Source organism: Oncorhynchus mykiss, chromosome 8, assembly GCF_013265735.2.
Source record: "Oncorhynchus mykiss isolate Arlee chromosome 8, USDA_OmykA_1.1, whole genome shotgun sequence".
NCBI classification, from domain to species: domain Eukaryota; kingdom Metazoa; phylum Chordata; class Actinopteri; order Salmoniformes; family Salmonidae; genus Oncorhynchus; species Oncorhynchus mykiss.
Window position 1 is genome coordinate 45677374 of NC_048572.1, and position 14697 is coordinate 45692070.

General features: G+C 40.7%; 1 protein-coding gene across 1 annotated transcript; it reads right to left on the reverse strand.

Moving 5' to 3' along the window:
• Positions 1-1485: 1485 nt before the first annotated feature.
• Positions 1486-7619, reverse strand: nol7 (nucleolar protein 7). Its single transcript, XM_021612616.2, has 8 exons — positions 7264-7619; positions 5232-5292; positions 4430-4485; positions 4309-4334; positions 4055-4163; positions 3478-3599; positions 2268-2345; positions 1486-2054 (listed from the first exon to the last, which is right to left on the reverse strand). Exons 1-8 carry the CDS (start codon positions 7518-7520, stop codon positions 1981-1983), a joined length of 783 nt encoding a protein of 260 aa, XP_021468291.1. The 5' UTR covers positions 7521-7619; the 3' UTR covers positions 1486-1980.
• Between the last annotated feature and the right edge of the window lie 7078 nt (positions 7620-14697).

The following is a 14697-nucleotide window of genomic DNA, read 5'->3' on the forward strand; positions in this document are numbered from 1 at the left end:
AGCCAGATGTGGAGGTCCTGGGCTGACGTGGTTTGTGGTTGTGATGCCAGTTGGTGGTTCAGACAGATTCTCTAAAATGATAGAGGTGGCTTATGGTATAGAAATAAACATTACAATTTCAGATATTGCCAGATAATCTATATGGTTATATTATGTAAAAAATAATGGTGCAACACATTTTAAAACAAATGCGCTTTCTCCACCATTGGATACGGTCACCGTTTTAGAACCGCGGACAATCTTCAGTTCGCTGTAGAATTGGCGCCTTTCCCTATGTTGCTATGTGCATAATAGCAGCATTAACCAGCATATCTGGATTGAGAACAATGTGGTGGTGGAGGGAGCAGCAGCAGAGATGAGGAACCAGCCTTGCTTTAGCCAATTTGGCTAAGCAGATTAAGTTGGTTTCCTCTCTCCTCAATTAGGTTGAGGTCTATAATCAATAGCCTAACTTAAGTGTGCCTGGCTTTATTAATCATCCATATATCTGACATAAGACAGATCTTGCTTCTGTTGCCTGTTTTGAGTGTAATGGTCTACTGATTTCGTGAGCACCAAGCCTCATGCAATGGCAAAATGTTGGAGAAAGCGATTTTACAGATTTGGCGGTTTTTAATCTTTGCTATGCTGTTAAAAGGCATTACAATTTTTTTTCCTTAGAACAGACTGGTATTACTCAGAAAAACAATATTGTAATCTAACAGCACATTTCTTATTACCAACATTAGTAGGCTTTATATAGTAGTCTTGTATAACCACCATCGAGCTGTAGGCCTAAGAACGTGTCCTGTTCAGTCTTAATACCGTAACTTACTTTGGCCTCTATTTCAATACATCGGAAGTATCTATCGTTCATGCCAACATACAGCATATGAGACATTCATGCTTTGAAATGCAATCAACTATTTTGTTTTAAAATTAAATTAACATTAGCTTAAACAAACCACAATTCACAAATGCATGCAATGGTTTAGTCTGCTGTAATAAAGTATCTTATATATTGTAATCTAACAAACTGTTTGGAACACAATACTCATGCAACACTTGCTCTTATACCCTCCTTTTCCTTGACCTCCAGTAGTTTCCATAACTATGTCAAATGTCTTCCACAGATCTGACTTCCCTTTCCCTCCTGAGCAACCAGTAAATATTTAGATTTTCACATCCTCTGCATCCATTTTGCAGATTTAGGACTAATCAATTTATTGATATGAGGCCCTATTGGTTGCATGCGACACTGTCATGTTTCACAAAGTGAGCAAGAGTTGAGGGAATAGGGAAGTTTTTTGGTAACAGAACTTCAGTCAGAAACTAAATGGCTGAAATTGTAGCATTGACAGCGCAATAAACACTTGCTGTGTTGCCTTTTCGCTGCAGTAGGGAAGATAGCGAGACAACATGCGCCGGTCACAGTAATTAAACAGTGACCGTCGTCATTGGTCTTATTTAATCAAACAGTGTGCTTAAAGCATCAGCCCAGCTCAGTTTATGTGTAGTTGATTTTATTCAAACACAGGGTGTGTGACTGTGGAACAATACATTTAAACATTGACAGAACAGGATGACTCGGTTGACCAAGATTTTCTTTAGTCTGGGACAGCCCTAGTAATTATCATGCTGTTTAATCAGCTTCTTGATATGCCACACCTGTCAGATATGCTCACTAACAGGGATGTGCACACAATGAGAAGCTTTTTGTGTGAATTTCTGGGATATTTTATTTCAGCTCATGAAACATGGGACCAACACTTTACATGTGGCATTTACATTTTTGTGACAAATTACATGATCAGCACTTCTACTCGGAGATGCTTGATCCAGCTCCTCAATGGCCTGGATAGGTGAAAGCACTTTGACCCAAATCAGAAAGCTAGTTTGATCTATAACCATAATTATTCAACTTATCCAGCACCTTCAGATCAGGGCAGAGTGAAAGGGCGATTACCCGATTGGTGTCCACCCCATATTTTCCCTATTTGCTCAGCTTGAGGGAACCTTCTGTTTCTGAATCCATTGCTTCTTCAACTTCTCCGCCTTTGCTTTCTTCTCTGTGCCTGTAAGGATATGACATCATGGGTAAGTAATCCTAAAGAACATACTTTATACAAAACCATTTAGTAAACTGAGTAGCAGTGTGACCCAAAGAGAGCCAGATGCAATTCCATAAATCACATTACTGATGCATTTTAAGTCGTTGCAGCCACGTAGAAATTGTATTGACTGGAAGAACTGAGCCAACCACAGCTTGAAGGATGTAGGAAACTCACCCCATTTCTTATTCACAAACTGCATGGCCGCACTTTTATTTGGGCCTCTCTTATTTTCAAGGGAGAGAAGTTCATTGTCTGCAGCAAAGAGAGAATTGCTGATATTAGAACAGGAGTATACTACAGTGGAAGCTAGATCTACTCACAATTTTCTAAAGCTAGCCAGCTCAGGCTTCCTCCGCACTACAAAAGTGGATATTGCTGGTCTGCCTGCCGCTAACCGTAGCAGGCTTGTAACTGCGCGTGCTAGGCAGGTGGTTAGTCCAGCGCCGAACTCTTCATTGTGACAATGCTGAAACCTTAATCCATGGGCGAGTCAGTGCCACATGTTCATTTGTGCCGAAATCAAAATGGAAAAAAAAAAAAAACTCTTGCAAATTCAGAAGGCTATGGTGTGAAATAGGCTTTTGTAAGTGCACCAGCACTTTTCCCCCACTCCTATCAATAAAATAATTGTATTAAGTCAAGCTTTTCATATATTGAAATGAATTCATTAGGCCCTAGTGTATGGATTTCACATATCTGGGCAGAGGTGCAGCCATGGGTGGGCCTTGAAGGGCATAGGCCCACCCACTGGGGAGCCACACCCAAGCCAATCAGAATGAGTTTTTCCCCCCCATAAAAGGGGTTATTACAGATAGAAATACTCCTCAGCACACAGATGTGCTTCTTGATATGCCACACCTGTCAGGTGGATGGATTATCTTGGCAAAGGAGAAATGCTCACTAACAGGGATGAAACAAATTTGCACACGAGAGCTTTTTGTGCGTACATTTCTGGGAATTTTTTTCCCATGGGTCTTGGCCGGCTGCGACAGAGCCTAGACTCGAACCAGGATCTCTAGAGGCCCACAAATCAACTCTTTCGTCAACCAGATCTCCCCTCTCTAAATTTCAAACAGATATTTTCATCTGTCCCATGAAACCGCTCGCATGTGTGGTGCGCTTTTGACAACTGTTTTCCCGCTAATTGCATGTTCCTATGGAACAAACATTCACTTATTATGAAGAAATTGTTATTACATTTTTTTAAAGCTAAACATTCTGATCTGTTGCATCAGCTGTTAAGATGAATACCCATCATTGAAATGTAATCTGTCATTGTGGGCGCTCTAATCAGGTTACGCTCCCAATGCATATGGGTAAAATGCTATTGGTCAAATGTCCAGCGCCACATTTTCCAAACGGAAACTCTGGTGAGTATTCATACTTGTCGTCCTCTGACTTCCCGGGCCATACAGTCTGGCCTGTATAAAATCCATGGCTGTCTGCTGTTGGGAGTTGGTTGAAGATTGGTCCGCCACCCTCATTACGCTGTAGTTACCCTTCAGACTGAAACAAGAGGCGTGTGTCATTAATGAACCATTCCTAGTAGAGAAGCATTAGAATGGAGTTTTTCAAAAGGATGCTTGCCTAGTCGTGAAACTTCACAGGGGAGCTACACTCGGGCGTTGTGAAAAACAGTAGGTTCTTAGCTTCTACACTGGATTAGTAACTTTTGCAAAGCGTGAGCCACTTTATCAAGTGTTCTCGAGCGTGAGCCACATGTCATTCTTAATAGAACCACCACAAGCTTCTTAGAGTCACACTTATGTCCAGGTTTTAATTAAATAAATGGGCTCATCTCACGCAGGGCAAAAGTTACACATCTAGTGTAGCATGTTAGACATGCCTTTATGGCTGCATTTACACAGCCAGCCCAAATATATTTTGCCCAATTATTGTCAAAAGATCAAAATTGGGCTGCCTGTGTAAATGCAGACTATGGGACCAGAATTCAGTTTTACCTCCGGATATTTCCTTTGAATCCTTTCTTCGTCTCTTTCTCATACCCTTCTTTCGATCCTTCGCGCCCCTCCTCCCATGAACAGCTTGCCTCTTCATGGTTGCTTTCAGCTGGAATAAAGAATAAAATAAACCAATTTAGTTTTAGAAACTAAATAAATAGCCATTTAACAATTTATTGAAAGGCAAATGATAATTTCAATAAGGAAGAAACGAGACGGCTACTTAAATAATCTGAGGTGATGAACATATCTACCTTGATCTCCAGGTAGCTTCTGTTTTCTAAAGAGATGGGTTAGGAACAGTTAGTTTCATATGCCAATATAAAGGTATATCATAATTGTTGCATATTGGGATACAGGCTTATGTGCACTTACTTTGCTGGAGCTGTGTCAATTTCTTCCAGAATATGTGCAGGGAGAAGTCTTCTTTTCTGTACAGAACAACATGGAAGAGAAATTCGCTCATCAAAATTATAACCCTTTGAGCCCTTGGTAACTGAAAGTTGAGAGAAATGGAAAACCTCAAAACACTGCCTTAATGCAAATGAACTTATTTTCTATTACTTCTGACACACATTGTGCCAAATATGACTGCGCACAGTAAATGGGCGGCAGGTAGCCTAGCGGTTAGAGTGTTGGGCCAGTCCCCGAAAGGTTGCTTGTTCGAATCCCAGAGCCAAAAAGGTTAAATCCGTTTGTGCCCTTGAGCAAGGCACTTAACCCTAATTGCTCCAGGGTTGCCGTGGATAACGGCTGGTCTCAGGGGGAGTTGGGATATGCAAAAAAACAAATCCAGTTCACACATGCGTAGAGTACAAACTTATATGTCCTATTTCACACATGTACAAGCACCAGGGTAATAGACGGCTTTTGGCTGTAACAAAATAGAAAAGCCGATTTAAATAAAATTGTCCGGGAGGAAAAAAAAGGAAAAAAAAAAACTATGCGAAATTCTGCTTTTTAGCCTATTCATTTATGGAAATACCAGTTGATGTAATCAGGTTACACACCCAATGCATATGGGTCCGGTAAATTAAAATGCTGCCGGACCGCGGCCACATTGTCATAACGGAAACCTTGATAAGCACCCACCAAATGATCATGATTAAATTGTGACAGACATAACGTCAACGTTTACTGGGCTAATAATATTGAGAACATTGAGACATGGACCTACCTTCTGTTCTTGAAACAGTTCCTGTCTTTTCCTTCGCTTTTCTTTGAGCAAATCCTTTTCTCTGTGAACAAATGAATGTGTTACATCAGGCTGGCCATTGAAGGGTAACTCTCAACCCCAATTTCAGCCTTTGCCCAACCCCTTAACATTTTCCAAAAATGAATTCAGGTGAGAAGTTGTGGGTGGGGGGAATTGCTCATAAATATCCCAATACTCTCTCACTAAAGCATACTTACCAGAAGTCCACTGGCACGCTCTGCTAATAAAATGAGCATTGTGAGAAAATATGGCTCTGGACAGTTAGTTCACAGTGGTAAGGTGCTGAGTTCCTAGACATTACTGCCACTTGCGGTGTAAATTCAAATCCCCCATGGGGTGCAATAAATCTTTGAAATGTGGACTCACATTTATCGCGGTATCGTGTTGGGAAGAAAAAGCCATCATAGCTTAAATTTAGGGCTCAATTCAATCCAACCTGGACTGCAGTATTTACGCACTAGCGCTTTTCCAATGGTCAAATTTACTCCGATTGGTCTTGGGTACTATGTAAAAACCTAAAACTCCTACCAGGGTGACCCCTCACAGGTATGCGATCACTTTTTAGAATTAGAAGTGTGTGGGCACAGGATATAGTAAAAAGATTTGAAAAAAGATCTTCCCCATATGAGATTAGAACTCACAATCATTGAACTATGAGCCAACTGTTTGAGCAGACCAATCAGTCATAGCGGTTTGGAAAAATATGAGTTGACATGACCACCATTAACATCAATTTCTTATGACGGATGTAGCTACAAATATAAAAACAAACATATAATCCTCAACCTCATCGTATGAAACGGTAAGCAAAATCATTGAATTTAGTCATGGGCAGAAATGTGCCTTAATGCCTTTTGAATCTTGTGTAAGGTCAGTGGTCTAGTCAAGGAAGAATCATTCAGAATATATTTGCACACTTCATTTACCAAGACCATTACCAAATAAGGCACGCTGTCATCTGCTTTTATAGCAAGCCTTGAGTCGGTACCACTCAGCACATATAGATGGAAATGTATTTTATACCGAACACCTCCCCTGAGATGAGTATGACTTAGAGCAGGGATCATCAACTAGCTTCAGCCATGAGCCATTTTCTTTCTTGAGCGGATGGTCAGGGTGCCAGAACATAAAAAATGTTAGTCTGCAAATTGACCGTAAGAAGCCTAAACAGATAATATTTGACGAAAACAATCATTTCAAACCTCTTACATTTGGGTACTTTGTCCTGCATAGGGTGCCGTCTATCGGATGTGAGGTAAAAATGGGTGTCCTGACTCTGGTCATTATAAATTCCATGGTGCTTATTGTGAGAGTAGGGGTGTTTGCCCCAATTCCCAACCTAGCCACCTAATCATCCCCCTCATTCCTAATTGGCATACAACTCCTCACCTCTCCTCCTGACAGCTGCTGTGTGTTGAGAGTTCTGACACAAAAAAAGGTCGTCATGTATCAGAGATGAGTGCAGCTCATTGATGGTGGATGCGGTGAGTTTTCCCCTATGTAAAGCGCTTTCAGTACCTCAGTTGGTATTTAAGTGCTTTATAAATCCAATCAATTATTATTTGTATATGATCACGTCTCTTACGTGTGGGAATACTTGGGAACATATTGTAAAAACAGCAGGAAATCAACTAAGTGATTTACATTTGGGAGTATTTTATGCCCAACAATTTTACAACGTTTTTTGCTCAGAAAACATGGGGGCCAAATTTGGGAACCCTAATTTAGAGGCACCTTTTCTACATCACGATTTCAAGAGTCGAGTTGAACCGATAGGTGGGCAAAATGAACTAGATTTACTACTGAAAGACCAAAATATCACTTTTGCAATGTACTGTAAAAATGAACACCAGAATGTGTTTTACTAGAAATAAGCCTAAAACATCTGGTTTTCGATTTAAAAAAACGTGGTTTCATCAACGTTACTCTAACTGAAAAACATATTACTGTACCATGAGGAGATAGTTAGCATTAGCAGGTAGCTAGCCTGTACCTTTTGGATGTCTCCAACGCATTTTTCATGCTCCGTAGAGCAGAAGCCTTTGACTCTTCGAAGGTCACCTCTTCTGGAGCGTCGTCGTCGCTTGAGTCGAGATGTAATTGAAAATCATCCGTCATGTTTGCACTATTGAATTTATTTGAGGACGAAGGAGATTTCCTAAGCAGTTTTTTCGCCATTTTAGGTCGATACGTCATCAATCCACTTCTTCGGTGAGGTTGAACTTCTTTTTCAACCAACATTTTATGCATTACCGCCACCTACTAGACTGGAGTACAACTCCCTTCTACTTTGTTTGAAAAAATAAATAAATAAACACTCACCCCAAAAATTCTCACATAATAAACAAGAACACCACCCTACTCCACTATTTAAAACTATTTAGTTTCAGGCCAAACACCTGAAAAGATGGGACACAACCACTTAACACACCCTGTAACTCTTATGATATCAAGTCTCGCACACCCAAATACCGTTCTGGAGCTGCCACCAAAACCTCAATCCCTGCAGTACAGTTGATAGCCATTGCTATAAATGCTAAAAATCCAATCTTACTGAAATATATCACTTGTTGGTTTATCACTCTAATGGTACAGCTCTACTACTCCCACCACTCCTCTCAGGATCCCTCCCCCTTGACCCATCTTCCTCTACTTTCTTCACTGCCTCAGCATATGACAACTTCTGCACTACTCTAACCCTGGAAACCTCAACCTGCCTCTCTCACGCCTGAAATTTCTGATCCCCAGCCCCATGGGCACCCCTACAATAAGCACATACCACTACTTTCCCCAATGCTACACATTCCTTTGTCTCATGCCCTTCTGCACACTTCTCACACCTAGAAACCTCCCTCCTACACACGCCCATAAGCTTGATACCTGTAACAACGTAATGTATTCGGCACAAAAGCACGTACAGGATAACGTACAGTGCCTTGCGAAAGTATTCGCCCCCCTTGAACTTTGCGACCTTTTGCCACATTTCAGGCTTCAAACATAAAGATATAAAACTGTATGTTTTTGTGAAGAATCAACAACAAGTGGGACACAATCATGAAGTGGAACGACATTTATTGGATATTTCAAACTTTTTTAACAAATCAAAAACTGAAAAATTGGGCGTGCAAAATTATTCAGCCCCTTTACTTTCAGTGCAGCAAACTCTCTCCAGAAGTTCAGTGAGGATCTCTGAATGATCCAATGTTGACCTAAATGACTAATGATGATAAATACAATCCACCTGTGTGTAATCAAGTCTCCGTATAAATGCACCTGCACTGTGATAGTCGCAGAGGTCCGTCAAAAGCGCAGAGAGCATCATGAAGAACAAGGAACACACCAGGCAGGTCCGAGATACTGTTGTGAAGAAGTTTAAAGCCGGATTTGGATACAAAAAGATTTCCCAAGCTTTAAACATCCCAAGGAGCACTGTGCAAGCGATAATATTGAAATGGAAGGAGTATCAGACCACTGCAAATCTACCAAGACCTGGCCGTCCCTCTAAACTTTCAGCTCATACAAGGAGAAGACTGATCAGAGATGCAGCCAAGAGGCCCATGATCACTCTGGATGAACTGCAGAGATCTACAGCTGAGGTGGGAGACTGTCCATAGGACAACAATCTGTCGTATATTGCACAAATCTGGCCTTTATGGAAGAGTGGCAAGAAGAAAGCCATTTCTTAAAGATATCCATAAAAAGTGTTGTTTAAAGTTTGCCACAAGCCACCTGGGAGACACACCAAACATGTGGAAGAAGGTGCTCTGGTCAGATGAAACCAAAATTGAACTTTTTGGCAACAATGCAAAACGTTATGTTTGGCGTAAAAGCAACACAGCTCATCACCCTGAACACACCATCCCCACTGTCAAACATGGTGGTGGCAGCATCATGGTTTGGGCCTGCTTTTCTTCAGCAGGGACAGGGAAGATGGTTCAAATTGATGGGAAGATGGATGGAGCCAAATACAGGACCATTCTGGAAGAAAACCTGATGGAGTCTGCAAAAGACCTGAGACTGGGACGGAGATTTGTCTTCCAACAAGACAATGATCCAAAACATAAAGCAAAATCTACAATGGAATGGTTCAAAAATAAACATATCCAGGTGTTAGAATGGCCAAGTCAAAGTCCAGACCTGAATCCAATCGAGAATCTGTGGAAAGAACTGAAAACTGCTGTTCACAAATGCTCTCCATCCAACCTCACTGAGCTCGAGCTGTTTTGCAAGGAGGAATGGGAAAAAATGTCAGTCTCTCGATGTGCAAAACTGATAGAGACATACCCCAAGCGACTTACAGCTGTAATCGCAGCAAAAGGTGGCGCTACAAAGTATTAACTTAAGGGGGCTGAATAATTTTGCACGCCCAATTTTTCAGTTTTTTATTTGTTAAAAAAGTTTGAAATATCCAATAAATGTCGTTCCACTTCATGATTGTGTCCCACTTGTTGTTGATTCTTCACAAAAAAATACAGTTTTATATCTTTATGTTTGAAGCCTGAAATGTGGCAAAAGGTCACAAAGTTCAAGGGGGCCGAATACTTTCGCAAGGCACTGTATATAGCTTAATATCACTTTGTCGGGCATAGACTCAACATTAACTTTCAAAAGAACAGACTTCTGTTTCACCACTCACGCCACCCTGTCTGTGTCGCGCAAAACGACAAGAATCACAAACACCGGGAATCTTCCTCTTCAGTTGCTCAACTTTTACATTTACTGCTACACCAGTAATCACTCCTTTCAATGGCACCCTTTTCTTGAGAGCAAATCAATTCACATCTCTTGCCCCCATTTGTTTAATGCGGAGCGCCTTCTCCCTCTGACCAGCAGAAACACAAACAATTACCACAAGACCACTTCTGGTTACCCTCACTGAGTCCACAGCATCCAACTCTGTTTTCACCCACCCTGAAACCACCCTGAAACCACAGATCAGTCAAAAGGCAAGGGTCCACTTTTTCCAAAAACTTCACTCCTACTGTCACAGACTCATCTTCATCCTGAACCTCGATGCAAGCCTTGGGCTCCGAGAACATCACCACACCTACCACCTCCGATACTTCTCCCTCGTTCACTTCCATTTCTCCTCCTGTCTTCAGCTCACTCTGCTTACACTTTCTACTATTCTTCTTTAACAAACCATCTCCCCTTTTCCTGCCATTTTTAAGACTCAAGCTCACCCTCTTCCTCCCTCTCTCTCTTAGATCTCCTCTGCCTCTCTTTTTCACTCCATTCGCCCTCCGTATTCCAAGTATACGTCTCCTTATGATAATACTGCACTTCTCCTGACATACGTTTCGTTCTTGCCTTCTCAAGGGACGCCATTTAACCGTCTGTCACAATCTCCATAGCGCTCCCACTTGTAAAGCAGCTGCTTTGTCTTGATGTTCTTCTTTATCAATAGCTACCGCAACGCTTTTCCAATTCAAACAAGCGTGCTCTTCCAACCACATCCACCGTCTCCTCATTAGTCCACGTCGTGGCAAAACCAAAGATTTTCAAGACAACTGGTGCCGCATTCAAAACAACTGGGTACTCGGAAATCTCGTACTTCCGATTTCAGTTTGTTCAAGACACTGAGGAAAAAACAATATTTTCTAACAGTCATTCAACTCAGAATTCCAACTTAGTAACTCAGGCTTCTTTCTAGAGCTCCGACTTTCCAACTTGAAGATCACTGAAGTCATTATTTCACCTGGTATTTCCCAGTTCCCAGATGTCTTGAACTCTGGGGAAAAAAAGAGGTCAAATCATGATGTCAGGTCAGAAGGTCAGTGTCGTTAAAGAGGTGGAAGGACCATTTTTTTTAAATGAGCATGGCCTTATTTCTATTACAGCATATTACATGACTCTCATTCATAATCCATTCACACAGTTCAATGTAACAGCGATAGGCTTAGGCTACCGGTGGGCCCGGTGGCAATAATTTAGTAATACCAAAAGCTTACCTTGACTTGGAAGAGTTTGTGTTGTGTTGGAAAGTCATAGCCAGCTAGCTAACATAGCATCCCTCTGTTTAAGCAGGGTGTTTCAGCAGGCTAAACTAGCTAGCTGCATTTGCTAGCTAAGTAAGTGAAAGTGAAAAAGAATGACAATCTCTCTCTATTTCTCTCTTGCATCTTAATTTTGGAAGAAATGAATTTGTTCAAAAGTGTTCAACTTTGGTCTTTCTCTCTCTTTGAGTCAACTACTCGCTAAATGTTATACATTGCAGTGCTAGTTAGCTGTAGCTTATGCTTTCAGTACTAGATTCATTCTCTGATCTTCTGATTGGGTGGACAACATGTAAGTTTAAGTTGCAATAGCTCTGAAAGACTGGAGGATGTCCTCCGGAAGTTGTCATAATTACTGTGTAAGTCTATGGAAGGGGGTGAGAACCATGAGCCTCCTAGGTTTTGTATTGAAGTCAATGTACCTAGAGAAAGAGGGAAGCTAGCTGTCCTCCGGCTACACCATGGTGCTGTTGAGGCTACTGTAGACCTCCTTTGCAAAATAGTGTGTTTTAATCACTTATTTGGTGATGTGATTATATTTAGTATAGTTTTATCCCAAATATAACTTTTTAAAATGTTTTACAATTTACATTTTTATGAAATTCACTGAGGATGGTCCTCCCCTTCCTCCTCTGAGGAGCCTCCACTGTCATGAACACTCGGAAGTCGGCATATTTCCGAGTTGTTTTAAATGCGGCATTATAACCTAACCCTCCCACATAGAGATCAATAGCAAAGATTTTGGATATACTGACAAGATGCAAGTTACTGCTACTCTGTTTATATTATACCCTGTTGCCTCGTCCCCTTACCACTATACATATCTACCTCCATCACTCCAATATCCCTGCACATGTAAATATTGTATCGGAACTGACTTAAAATATTATCAGTGTATAGTATGCGTACTTACTTACTTTATTGTTTATTTCATATTTCCTATTCTTATTTCTCGTGTCTTTTTTTCTAGTAATACATTATTGAATATTGCATTGTTGGGTTTTGAGTTTGCAAGAAAGGCATTTCACTGTACATTGAAACTTGAAACTAGATACATGTCTCTTCACCCTAACAATATGAGTCGTTGTCCACAAAGTGGCCTAGCGGGCTGTCTAGCTCCCGCCTATCATATATTTTGATTGGTGGATACATCTCATTATAGTGATATTATTTTGTCATGAAGGTTGTTGACGTCAACCACCTGTATTCCATGGAGAGAAACGCAATACTACTATGAATATGCGATACAGCGTGTTTTCTCAAAGTTGCTGGGATGTGACGTGTCGTACTTATATCAGTACACTAGTAACAACTTAAGCATTACGAAACTTATATTTGATCAATAAACCGAATGTAGCAAACAAGGCATTCATATTTTTGCTAACCAAATTCGAAACTCTCATTTACCGCCATACAAAAACTCATTGGTTGGTGAGCGAATAAAAAAAACGCCACCTACTGGAGGGAGACAGATTCTCCGCCGAGTTGGGCCTCTCTTCCTCTCTGGCAATAGGTAATGGCGTCTTTTTGTAGGCACCAACTCCGCAATGGTTCGTTGAACAAAGCCTATTGGGAAATAGCGTTGTGGTAGGGTTTTGGATAAATGCCCAAAATAAGGTATGTGGTAAACACAAGTTTAGGAGATCTTATAGGTTTTGTTCAATTAAATCATCTTAATCAGCTAACGTCACTTTTTGTGAATTATGACGCATTTTATGCAATTTAAAAAGGCACATAAAAGCACAAAGCCTTCATCAATCATAAATGTCATGTTAATTGACTGATATGATCTCATAGAACAAAACGTATAAAATCTCCCAAACATGTGTTAATCTCAGACCTTATTTTCGCTATATGTGCCAAACCCCTATTATTTCCCTATAGCAATGGCTGAACAAACCAGAGGTAGACTACAAGCGGGCGAACTCTATTGTCAAAGACAGTACAGTATGGTTTAGAAATTGTGCAATTGTTTTATCTCTGGCGAAACTAGCGATCAGCTGATTGATGGAACCAAAACTTTTACAAGCCCGCCCTCTCATGACAAGTATGATAAAAACATGCACATGAACAGATCTAGATAACAGTAAGATAAATAAAACCATAATGTAACTATTGTACGGAACGCCGTTTGGGTCTTTGTGCGTAAAATATACTTGACTTGTTAAATAAGCGTTTAATTTGACGCGTCAAATAACACAGTTCTATTATAGAATGTTGTGTGCGCTGAATTTGCACGTGCAAGCCAAGCGCAACAAGTACGATCACTGTCACAGCTATACAGTACCGCGTTTGTAATAAGGCATTATTTGTTCGACCAAATGGGAAAACGTCTGTGTAAGCATTCGATATTATTTGATATTAGATCAGGATCAAAAATGTTTGCAAATAACTTTTGGGGTAACTAGCTAGCTTTAGCTTGGTACCTAGCTAGCACCAATACAACCAGCCTGAAAACAATGAACAGTAGAAACTGGAGTCATTTTCATTATTCTTAGCAATGATTTAGGAATCCATGTGAGTAAGTATTAGCTAGGTAGCCACTTGTTGTTCTCCTATTGAAAAAAATAGCTAGCCTGCTACTTAACCCTGTTGCCCAAAACTAACGTTATAATCATCCAGCTAGCTTTATCTAACTACTTACTATATTATGGCTTGACCGTACCGGGATATGTGTTGTGAAGATAGCCACAATAGTGGAATTTGTGGTTCGCCTTTAAAATAAAAGTCCCTATTTGAAAGTGATGCAGAAGGTTACAATTGGTGAAATCATGCCATATTTAGACTTGATAATGTTAAACATGGTTGGAATGTGGAGCAATGAAATAGGGTATCAGTCCACTCGGAGACACCCAGAGAAGACAACTGTGAAGAGTTTACAGAAATATTAGCGTCATAGCTCATATTGCGGGACTTTGACTGTGGGAAATCACACTTGATAATGTTAAACATGGTTGGAATGTGGAGCAATGAAATAGGGTATCAGTCCACTCGGAGACACCCAGAGAAGACAACTGTGAAGAGTTTACAGAAATATTAGCGTCATAGCTCATATTGCGGGACTTTGACTGTGGGAAATCACCTTCAGATAGTCAATAGTCAGACTATTGTGCGTTTTAACATTCATATTGCACTGTACAGCCTTACCTAACGAGGGATCAATGAAATATGGTATCAGCCTACTCAGTACCCAAGTGCTTTTTCCCCAAAGTCCTCCTCAAGAGTTATCAAGCTCCAAAACATCCACAATGTATTATTTTTCCCCTGGAACAGTGTTCAATACAGATAGTAGGTTGACTGGTAAAATAAATGTGGCTCAATTCACAGTTGTTTCAGAGTCCCGCAATAAGTGCTACGACTGATACCCCATGTCACTGATCCACAATCCATAGGTAGGCTGTACAGTGATGCCCCCAATGCAATTCTAAAGT

Bases quoted from the DNA above. Each gene is read 5' to 3' on its own strand.
- nol7 (XM_021612616.2), bottom strand. From the start codon at position 7,520: ATGCATAAAATGTTGGTTGAAAAAGAAGTTCAACCTCACCGAAGAAGT. The intron at 4,335-4,429 runs GTAAGTGCACAT...CCATCTCTTTAG, and splicing joins ATTGACACAGCTCCAGCAAA to AAAACAGAAGCTACCTGGAG. The intron at 2,346-3,477 runs GTATGAATACTC...TCTTTGCTGCAG, and splicing joins GGGAAGTCAGAGGACGACAA to ACAATGAACTTCTCTCCCTT.